The sequence below is a fragment of the Phoxinus phoxinus genome (genome assembly GCF_949152265.1).
Source record: "Phoxinus phoxinus genome assembly, chromosome: 5".
NCBI lineage: Eukaryota > Metazoa > Chordata > Actinopteri > Cypriniformes > Leuciscidae > Phoxinus > Phoxinus phoxinus.
In genome coordinates this window covers 43985594-43998093 of record NC_136880.1, presented here as the reverse complement: position 1 = coordinate 43998093, position 12500 = coordinate 43985594, and the positions used below count along the sequence as shown (strand labels likewise).

At 38.7% G+C, this 12500-nt stretch overlaps 1 protein-coding gene across 2 annotated transcripts in view; it reads right to left on the bottom strand.

Annotated features, from left to right (window-relative positions):
* Positions 1 to 2042: 2042 nt before the first annotated feature.
* LOC306998679 (receptor-type tyrosine-protein phosphatase mu) overlaps positions 2043 to 12500 on the bottom strand; it is a 301697-nt gene continuing 291239 nt past the window's right edge. For both annotated transcript variants that reach the window (XM_079612916.1, XM_079612915.1), the window contains 2 exons: positions 4661 to 4796; positions 2043 to 3197 (listed from right to left, as the gene is read on the bottom strand). In XM_079612916.1, the coding sequence (XP_079469042.1) occupies positions 3144 to 3197; positions 4661 to 4796 (190 nt within the window). In that variant the 3' untranslated portion in view covers positions 2043 to 3143. The remainder of the gene's footprint in view (positions 3198 to 4660; positions 4797 to 12500) is intronic.

Sequence of the window (12500 nt, the reverse complement as noted above, 5' to 3'; positions counted from 1 at the left end):
AATAGTTTTAAACTTCAACTGAGGACCCGCCTACAGGGAAGTGTAGGCTAGGCCGGATGGGGCCGACACTGTGTTGCTGTCTGGGATACTAGAAACCCGAGTCAGATTAGTCTGAGTTTTAAAGGGGTGGTATAATGCGCTGTTCACAAGATGTACAGTAAGTCTCTGATGCCCCCAGAGTGTGTGTGTGAAGTTTATCTCTAAATACCCCACAGATATTTTTATATTGCATGTTAAAGTCACTTTTTGAGAGTGAGCAAAAACACACCTTTTGTGTCTGTCCCTTTAAATGCAAATGAGCTGCTGCTCCCGGCACAGGGGGCGGAGCTACAAGAGATCGTATCCTTTTACCTCTCTCTCACACACACACACACACACACACACACACTAAACATTTCAAAAACTTTTAGCCTTTTATGTTCAAACTGGAGTCAGAGTCAGACGATGGAGAGACTCGAGAAGAAGTGACACATGTAGAAGAACAGGACATTTCTGAACAGTTAGTTGATGAATTTATGCAGATTATGTGTAGTTATCTTCTAGTCATCGATTAGCATATTCTGTCATGATAATCTATAAATCGTGTTCTGGGGGCGGGGTTTATGTAAATTATAGGGTTGGTGATGTCACTAACCCGGGAGGAATGTCGTGTAGTTCCGGCCGTTTGTTGTAGTTCTTTTCTTTAAAAGCAAATATCTCCCTTTGCTTTGAACTTTGAGCGTTGTAACTTTGCAGATGTTGTTTATGTTCAGAAACTGCTTAAAATGAAGTCTGAGAAGCAGCAGCAGAAGCTTACAGTATATGCAAAACATGCTCTCGTTTTCATTCACTCAGTGTGTGTGTGTCTTCTGTGGATTATCCTGGTCTTCCTTCTGGATCTTTCCTCGTTGGGAATGGGATTATATCTGTGTTTGTGTTTGATGATCAGATCATATTCCCTGTGTTCCCGTGACCGGAGAACAGCAACATGATTGACACACATCAATCAACTACACAAGTTTAACCCTGAGTTCCAGTGTCATCTGTCGTCTATCGAAGCCCATGTTCACGGTATAAGAAAAACACACACGCTTTTTCATGACATAAATCGAAGTTGTGAGTCATAATTATGAGATAAAAAAAAAAATCGAAATTATGACTCATAATTATGACTTTTTAAGACAATAGCAACTTTTTAATCTGAGTGACTTGTGTTCATTTTAACTTTTTAATCTAGTAATTATTTCCATCACTTAAGACAAAAAAAACATGCTTTTGTAAATCATAATTATGATATAAATGGAAGTTATTATGCAAGTCATAATTATGAGATGTAAAAAAATCTAAATGATGACTGTCATAATTATGACTTAAGACAATAGCAACAAAAAGTGATTTGTGTTCATTTTTACTTTTTTTAATCTAGTAATTATTTCCATCACTTAAGACAAAAAAACATACTTTTGTAAATCACAATTATGATATAAATCGAAATTATGATGTAAATTATAATTCTAAAATTAAGTCAAATGAGATTAAAAAGTCATGACTTTTAGTCAATCTACACTTTTAAATGAATAATTATGACTTATATACCAAAGCATAATTTTCATATTTTGCAGTAATGGGCTTCCATTCAAAACTAAATATATAATTATAAAATTAAAAAGTTGAAATTCTGACAAAAAGTCTAAATTAACATGAGATTAAAAAGTCATGACTGTCATAATTATGCCAATTTACACTTTTAAATCGAATAATTATGACTTTGTAAAATGTACCAAATTTTTGATATTCCAAAGCATAATTTTCATATTTTGCAGTACTGGGCTTCCATTCAAAACTTGAATAAAGTTTTGAGTGACACTTCACAACAAGCTTCTATTAGTTAACTAAAATACTTCTAGTGCAATTATTAATCTTACTTGATGTCAATGTCTATACATCAATATTTGCATCTGCTGATAATATTATTTAATAAACCTGACGTGAACAGCTGTGTGTTTATTGACGGACTGAAATATGGATAAAACATCAGGAATGAAAGATTGCAGACATGTGTTGATCCATACAATATATTTGATCATGTACAATATGAACCAGTACAAGATGATTGTCTGGAATAAATATCACAGCACACCTCAAATATTTACAGTATAAACAAACAATATTAAAAACACGTGCAAACAATAAGACGGAAAGGAAAGCGAGTAAAGCATTTGGGGCGATGATGTCATTTCTTTGTGTGTTACGATGTTTTAAATGTTGTACAATTTACATGATTACTCATCAAACACTCAGCCAATCGGCTTGCTCAGCACAAACACCTCATTAATATGCAGATTAGGCTCATTAGAGACTGACATATTCATGAGGTTCTCGTTTCAACAGTAGTTGTGTGATTACTTTAGTGTGTGTGTGAGAAACGACACTTCATTCTGCTGGATAAGAGCATAACACACTTTTTTTTTTAAACGTCTTGTTTTCCAGCACAAATATCTAAACATTCATAAATGTGTAAAAAAAAAAAAAGTGAGTTTGTGTTTAAAATAAGAACAAATATCTGGAGTCAGAAAAATAATCTTGTTTTTAACACAAGCTCACTTCATCATGAAATTGTGATAGTTCTTGTAATATTGTTACTATAAAACTTCCTCTTGCAGCATCTCTTCTCTTCTCTGATGATGTGGGCGGGGCTATAACCTGTCACTCACATGAGATCAGCCAATAGCAAACCACAACCATCCAATCGATTCCCCACAGACACACTCAAGCCCCGCCCACATGTGTTCTCGCTCCTGAAGCGCTTCTCTCGATATACGACAATAGAGGAGAGAAGACGAGCGCAATCATGATGACTTTAAATATCTTCAGTGATGTTGCTTCTTCTCCAGTAAATGTGTCGTGATGATTTAAGAATGTTTAGATGTTTGTGCTGGAAACGAGACAGAAGTTTCGAGAGTTAGACTGGATCCAGAAGCAGGAGTCGAATCTTCTCGTCGCAGTCTTCATGAAGTCTTCACTTTAAAGATATACAAGCTGACAAGCTGTACACACACACGCACGCACGCACGCACGCACGCACGCACGCACACACACACACACACACACACACACACACACACACACACACACACACACACACACACACACACACACAGTTGTTAGCCTGAGTTCAGATACTCCAACGCCACTTCATAGCAGAACTTGTACTGATCCTGGAGAAAGAGACGAAATAACGTGAATTAAAGTCTCACACTGTCAAACACACACTGATACACACACTGATACACACACTGACACACACACTGATACACACACTGATACACACACTGACAAACACACTGATACACACACTGACACACACACTGATACACACACTGACACACACACTGATACACACACTGACACACACACTGATACACACACTGACACACACACTGATACACACACTGTCAAACACACACTGACACACACACTGATACACACACTGACACACACACTGTCAAACACACACACACACACACACACACACACACACACACACACACTGTCAAACAAACAAACAAACACACACACACACACTGTCAAACAAACACACACACACACACACACACTGACACACACACACAGACTGACACACACACTGTCAAACACACACACACACTGACACACACACACACTGACACACACACACACACACACACACACACACACACACACTGATATACACACTGACACACACACACACACACACACACACACACACACACACACACACACTGAAACACACACACTGATACACAAACTGACACACACACACTGACACACACACACACACACACACACACACACACACACACACACAGAGAGAGAGACACACACACACACACACACACACACACACACACTGACACACACACTGACACACACACACACACACACACACACTGACACACACACACACACACACACACTGACACACACACACACACACACACACACACACACTGACACACACACACACACACACACACACACACACACACACACACACACTGACACACACACACACACACACACACACACACACACACACACACACACACACACACACACACACACACACTACATCAACACAAGCTAACACACATCATGACTCTGGCTGTATCCGCAGGTCAGATTGAGTTCTCAGGGCCGGTTCTGACATCAAGTTATTTCTCTAAAACTGTTTTAAAACCGTTCTCTAAACCATAGCTTTAAAAACATAATTTACATTAAAACATAGATTAGCCGGATCTGATACCTAGACTAACTCCAGTGGGTCACGAACATAAGACACTGAACATAATGGATATGTTTATGCATATTTAATTAGCTAATGCCTCATTGCATATTAAAATGTAACATTTCAATACAAAAATGTTTGCAAATCTTATTGTGATGAGTGGATTGGGGAAAGTCTGGGGAAGTCTATTAGTTATCGCATTAATATCGTATCGTGAGTTCAGTATCGCGATGTAATCAGTATCAGTGTATCGCTCTTAAAGTGACAGCAGCCTAATAAAGCTAATAAACCTGTGTCGTTAATGTTCAACTCGATGGTTATCGCTATTACAGCTGGCTTCAAAATATTTAAATCACTTCTCGTGTTACTGGAGCGCTTGTTGAATCACCGTACCAGAAGATCCACCATGTTGGGCTTGTTGTTGCGCAGCGTTTTGACGGCGTGGAAAACGTCAACGGATCTCTGGTGTCGGAGCATCTCACTCACGATACTGATGGCACAGAACGTCCCACTGCGACCGCCGCCGTTCCTGTGACACACACACACACACACACACACACACACACACACACACACACACACACACACACACACACACACACACACACACACACACACACACACACACACACACACACACACACACACACACACAATTTAATTCAAATAAGTGTTTGTGTTTCTGTGGAAAGCAGCACAACTGTTTTCAACACTGATAATAATAATATAAATGTTTCTTGAGCATCAGATCATCATATTATTCTGATTTCTGGAGGATCATGTGACACTGAAGACTGGAGTAATGATGCTGAAAATTCACAGGAATAAATTACACTTTACTACATAGAAAACTGATGATTTAGGCTACACTACAAAAATATTTCACTGTTTTGAAGGTATTTATGAATATATTATCAGTGTTGAAAACAGTTGGAAAACATGTAGAATTTTTTTTGTGAGGCATTATTACCATTAATACATGTGGTGTAAGAAAGAAAAAAAAAATATTGAAAGTGACTTATGTAAGCAATAAGTACGCGAGGCTGTGCTGTGTCGTGAATAAGTCGCGGCTGAAGGGCGTTGTTCGGCTCGACGCGAAGCGGAGTAATAACCTCGCGATACAGCACTAGCCTCGAGTACCTTATTGCTTTTATAAAACGATTACCACACAAAACAACTATTAAAGCCGAAAAATATGTATCTATGCAACTTTCATGAAGTAAAATCCCTAAACGCCTTCCTTCCGCTGGAAAAAATAGTCCCTGACCGTAAACAGCAACAGAAGTTACACACATTAGTTCAGAGACTGTGTTTATGACATGGTTTATGAGTGAGTCAGTCAGTAGAGAAGACTTTTACAGTGAAAGGACTCAAACTTGTGATCATGGAGAAGAAGACGACACTGACAGATGATATGGGCTCGGGAAACCGCTAAACTGTTAACAGGACAAGATATCTTTATTATTATGAATATATAGGACTGACCTGAAGAAAAATGCTATATCTACTGTAAATGCAGGAACACTCGCTTACTCGATCTCTCACAACAATCGGTCTTTGTCAGGTGACGTCACACTCGCGATACACGAAGTGCATTATGGGCGTAACCGCCATTTTGTAAGGTATCGATGCTGGGGTATTCTGATGTTGGAGAATTGTGTTTTTCATTCTTTTTTCAAACTAAAACATCCTTAACATGACATTATCATCATCATCAATACAGCAAACCTATCTTTGCTATTACTACTGTGTCCTTCGGCGGGAATGTAAATAAATCCTGTACACAGCCGTTTATGAAATGTCCGTGGGCTTTAAGAGATTTATAGTTTTTAAATTGTTCACTGGTATATGCGCTTATACCATAAACAAGATAGTTGACAATGTCCAAGTATGAGGATGAGGAAAACAATTCGCGATCAGCACTCCAACTCACTGCAGTTAGCTCATATATGGATCTATGTTCTGAATGGATGACAATTTCTCCAAATAACGGTACCTGCCATATTTATCGAGTTTATTGCGGTACGACCTTTTCTCAGTTTTCTTGTGCTTCTCCAGTTTTGCGAGTTATTTACTTGTTTTCTCTACTATTGTAATCTCTTCAATGCTCACAGTCAGTAGCGATACCTCAAAAATGGCGGCGCGGTGACGTCACACACAACAAACCCACGTGTCTGACAAAGACCGATACCAGAGCCCGTCTACGGAGAGCCTGTTCACTTCCCTATTAAGTCCTATTGTACCGAATTTTTGGTTGTAGTTCCACCAGAGTTCCACTGGGGGCGATCGCCCGAGTGCAAAATGAATGGGAGTCTATGGGGCTAGACGGCTAAATTTGTCTCTTTCACCCGATTGCCGTTGAGAAATCTCAGATTTGATTGTAGGTTTGGCAAGTTCAACATGGGTTATAGGTCGAAAATTGAATAAACGAGTACTTATGTCCTTTCGATTTCTTACAGGTTGAGTTGTTGTTGCCCATAACACGCTAGCATTCTGCTAATGAACGCTGATTGGTCAGTGAAGGACTGGTTACGACCAGAGATACCGCTTGATGGCATCATGGCATCCGAAGCGGGACCAGAATGTATTCTAGCAGAAACTCTTCTAGCCCGTGTGTTTACCTGTGTCAGCTGTGTTGTGTGTTTACCTGTGTCGGCTGTGTTGTGTGTTTACCTGTGTCGGCTGTGTTGTGTGTTTACCTGTGTTCGCTGTGTTGTGTGTTTACCTGTGTCGGCTGTGTTGTGTGTTTACCTGTGTCCGGTGTGTTGTGTGTTTACCTGTGTCAGCTGTGTTGTGTGTTTACCTGTGTCGGCTGTGTTGTGTGTTTACCTGTGTCGGCTGTGTTGTGTGTTTACCTGTGTCCGGTGTGTTGTGTGTTTACCTGTGTCGGCTGTGTTGTGTGTTTACCTGTGTCAGCTGTGTTGTGTGTTTACCTGTGTCGGCTGTGTTGTGTGTTTACCTGTGTCAGCTGTGTTGTGTGTTTACCTGTGTCCGCTGTGTTGTGTGTTTACCTGTGTCCGGTGTGTTGTGTGTTTACCTGTGTCAGCTGTGTTGTGTGTTTACCTGTGTCAGCTGTGTTGTGTGTTTACCTGTGTCAGCTGTGTTGTGTGTTTACCTGTGTCAGCTGTGTTGTGTTTACCTGTGTCCGCTGTGTTGTGTGTTTACCTGTGTCAGCTGTGTTGTGTGTTTACCTGTGTCGGCTGTGTTGTGTGTTTACCTGTGTCGGCTGTGTTGTGTGTTTACCTGTGTCCGGTGTGTTGTGTGTTTACCTGTGTCAGCTGTGTTGTGTGTTTACCTGTGTCAGCTGTGTTGTGTTTACCTGTGTCGGCTGTGTTGTGTGTTTACCTGTGTCCGCTGTGTTGTGTGTTTACCTGTGTCCGGTGTGTTGTGTGTTTACCTGTGTCAGCTGTGTTGTGTGTTTACCTGTGTCAGCTGTGTTGTGTGTTTACCTGTGTCAGCTGTGTTGTGTGTTTACCTGTGTCAGCTGTGCTGGCGATGCCTCGAGAGAAAAGAAAGTGCAGAGCGCGAAAACACCAAAGTGACTGAAGGATTGCCGTAAAGCAGTATCTCTGGTCGTATGATGTGTATGACGTCATTGACATTTTGAAAGACTTTTTAAAGCAAATAAGTGACTCTAAAAAATCTAACACCCAGCAATAAGCAAATTCTTTGCATCTCCTTTCGAATACAACATTCAAATTACTAGACAAAAAATTATATCTTGAGAAAAGTGGATTTTGAGGGGTATAGCTCCATAGACCACCATTCATTCTGCACTCGTCCTGTGAGCGCCCTCATATGGAATCAGAGTGGAACTGCAACCAGTCAGAAGCCGGAAGTGTAGTGAGAGTGAACCTTCTCCCCTTATTAGACATTCTCTGCCGATACTCTACTACAGCTTCAGTGAACAATATCGATGAGATCAAACTTGTGTTTGTGTTGCTAAGAGCGGTTGCTAGGGGTGTTGTGTAGGGATACATAGAGCCGTTGGGTGAAGCGGTCATAGCCGTGTTTTATCGTGACTAAAACACTATTGACCAATCAGAATCAAGGATTGGAACTAACCGTTTTATAAAATATAATTAAAACATTTATAATGTTACAACAGATTATATTCAAAATAAACGCTGTTCTTTTGAACTTTCTTTTCATCAAAGAATCCTGAGAAATAAAGTGCATCAGTTTCCATAAAAAATATGAAGCTTTTTTCAACATTGACACATTCACATAGAAAACAGATGAATAATATTTCACTGTTTTTTTTTTTTTTTTTTTTTTTAACAAATAAACAGAAGAGACTAATTTTAATTAAGTCGTGTAAAATCAGACTGTATGTTGAAGCCATTCAGTCTAATAATGGAAATATTTGATATGAATGTTCTGTGAAGTATGATTTGAGGTGCAGTTGATATGTGCGGCCACTAGATGGCGCTGTCTCTCTTCACATCACTCGAACAGCTTCAGATCTAAAGATCAGAGAGGATTATGGGGGACTGTGTAATAAACCGGTAAATGACAGAATCTAGAAGTTTCTGAGGAGTTTAAAATCTGAATTTGCAGAAATATAAACAGAATCAACGACGCAAACTTCATCAGATATGAGACAAATTCAGATCCAGCTTTAAAATCAGAGAGTTATTATTTAGTTCTCATCTGATCGTGTCGATGCAGTCTTTATTGATCAGGGTCCGTGTATCATCCGATCATTTCATTTCCTATTTGGAATGGAATAACGAGGAATGAAAAAACAGCTCGTTTATTCGTTTTTTTGTTTAGTTTATAAAACGAAAAATTAGATTTTGGCTCGATTTTTCATTTTTCTTTTGTGGTTTACAAATCGGTTTATGGGTTCGATATTTCGTCCGCGCATGTGGGCGGCGCTGAAACGCCCCTTTCATCTGATTGGTCAAACCGCTCCGCCTTCAGTACGAGCTTTTCTTTCTGTCGGCAGAATAAGAGTCAGTACGAGTGCGGCACTAACATTATTGCACTTTAATAAAACAATGTCTGAAACCACCACTCACTTTTAAGTTACTATGCACAATATTTGAAGCAGAAGTATGTTCCAGCGACCCCATCAATGTGAGCTACAGTAGGCTATGACAGATTATTTTAGCATGATGTATTTCTCATTGATAGTGCAAATAGTTCCGTCTCTTTGGATAAAAGGGAAGTGGAAATAAAAACCAATAATAGGCTGAACTGTAGGCTACTATTATATGTAACACAATTATAGTGTGTAACATTTACCACTCTACTAATTTAGTAATTTTGAAAATTGAATAGAAATAAAGTTTATATTTATGAATGTAAGCATGTGTAGCCTACTCAGTTCACATGAAAATAAAGAGAAAGAAAAGAGAGAAGCTAAAATCAGTGAACGTTAATACTGTCAAAATTATCAGGGTTTGGGATTGATTAAAATCATGTCGGTTGAAGAGCACAGCATACCTTTAAAATGTTATTAGTTTTATTATAAACTAATACGATTTTATTACATTCTGAATTGGTCAATGTTTCTCTGAGTTGTCTTCATTATGTTGACTTGAGAAAGCCATGCAGCATATTTTAAACATTATTATTATTTATTATGAGAAATTGACTCCGCCTAGTGCTTCACTTTAATGCTTCACCAAACTCAGCTCAGACCTCCAGACTGGTCTGACTCGCTTATATCATTTATAACCCTTTATATCCTGTCTATGTTTATAACTGGTCAGACATACTTTCCCAAAAAATCCATTGACTTGCATTATCTGAGCAATAAAGGCCGTAATAGTTCATGCTCTCCACTAGAGGGGGCGACAGGATAATACGTCTTTTCTACTCTCTTTTCCTGTTTGCATCAGTTTAAATGACAAATAAATGCATGCATTTCATTCATAAATAGGCCATATCTGTGTATGAGAACAAGCTTTACACTTCAAGCTGTACAACTAATTAAAACTTGAACCCTACTTCAAAGTTTGCCACTCTAAGATGTTGTTATTCACACTGTTTTTTGCGTTTAAATTTGTCCATCTGGAACTTTTATTTGTCATGAGCTCTATATTTTAAGATATACTAGAAAAAATATGATTCAACAACACAAGCTCTGTTTTTACTCAGCAAATTTGTTTTCCTTTTAAGTAGGCTATAGCCTACAATTTGCCATGGCTTGCAATGTTCTTTTTAGGCTATTGTAGTTTGTAATACTTGTTATATGTGCCTAAATTTATATAGGCCTAACACATTTAAACTTCTGTCCGTCTGTCTGTCTGTCTGTCCGGACATTTATGCACAAACATTTATGCACAAATAATCTTAAATAACAGTTTAAAAAAGGTGGTCTGCTATATTTCTCAAAGGAAGCGGTCGTTGGCATCATACGAGGACATTCTGAATATTAGCCTATAAAATTAGCTGTCTTAAAAATGCGGATTGATCATTGCAGTTATTCCAGACGCCTCGATCCCGGTGCTATTCGTAGCCTATTGAAATTGTATAATTACGGATTATGAACAGATGTTTTACACAACAAGGATATATTCCCATTGAGTTGTTGGGTTTTCATGTTTTATGGGAACCATAATGATTTTATACTGTACACACTGTGTTATCCCCTAACTCTAACGTAGCTAACAGTTAGGCCATCTACGGACATCTAATGTTAAGGACATAGCCTATATGGTACAATTCAGCCTATATGTTGATTTTTATTTCCACTTCCGTTTTATCCAAAGAGACGGAACTAGGCTATTTGCACTGTATTTATCAATGAGAAATACATCATGCTAAAATAATCTGTCATAGCCTACTGTAGCTCACATTGATGGGGTCGCTGGAACATACTTCTGCTTCAAATATTGTGCATAGTAACTTAAAAGTGAGTGGTGGTTTCAGACATTGTTTTATTAAAGTGCAATAATGTTAGTGCCGCACTCGTACTGACTCTTATTCTGCCGACAGAAAGAAAAGCTCGTACTGAAGGCGGAGCGGTTTGACCAATCAGATGAAAGGGGCGTTTTAGCGCCGCCCACATGCGCGGACGAAATATCGAACCCATAAACCGATTTGTAAACCACAAACGAAAAATGAAAAATCGAGCCAAAATCTAATTTTTCGTTTTATAAACTAAACAAAAAAACGAATAAACGAGCTGTTTTTTCATTCCTCGTTATTCCATTCCAAATAGGAAATGAAATGATCGGATGATACACGGACCGATCAGGAGTAAACGTTTAAATGTTTAAATACTTGAGTTTGCAAAAATCACAAAGATACATTTTATTAAATCATAAAACTATTATTAATAAATAATTGCAAAAAAAACTATATTTTTTGTGTGTGATTTTTACAAACTTGAGTAGATGTACGTGTGTGTGTGTGTGTGTGTGTGTGTGTGTGATTTTTACAAACTTGAGTAGATATGTGTGTGTGTGTGTGTGTGTGTGTGTGTGTGATTTTTACAAACTTGAGTAGATGTGTGTGTGTGTGTGTGTGTGTGTGTGTGTGTGTGTGTGTGATTTTTACAAACTTGAGTAGATGTACGTGTGTGTGTGTGTGTGTGTGTGTGGTTTTTACAAACTTGAGTAGATATGTGTGTGTGTGATTTTTACAAACTTGAGTAGATGTGTGTGTGTGTGTGAGTGATTTTTACAAACTTGAGTAGATGTGTGTGTGTGTGTGTGTGTGTGTGTGTGTGATTTTTACAAACTTGAGTAGGTGTGTGTGTGTGTGTGTGTGATTTTTACAAACTTGAGTAGGTGTGTGTGTGTGTGTGTGTGATTTTTACAAACTTGAGTAGATGTGTGTGTGTGTGTGTGTGTGTGTGTGTGTGTGTGTGTGTGTGTGTGTGTGTGTGTGTGATTTTTACAAACTTGAGTAGGTGTGTGTGTGTGTGTGTGATTTTTACAAACTTGAGTAGATGTGTGTGTGTGTGTGTGTGTGTGTGTGTGTGATTTTTACAAACTTGAGTAGGTGTGTGTGTGTGTGTGTGTGTGATTTTTACAAACTTGAGTAGGTGTGTGTGTGTGTGTGTGTGTGATTTTTACAAACTTGAGTAGATATGTGTGTGTGTGTGTGTGTGTGTGTGTGTGTGATTTTTACAAACTTGAGTAGGTGTGTGTGTGTGTGATTTTTACAAACTTGAGTAGGTGTGTGTGTGTGTGTGTGTGATTTTTACAAACTTGAGTAGATGTGTGTGTGTGTGTGTGTGTGTGTGTGTGTGTGTGTGTGTGTGTGTGTGTGTGTG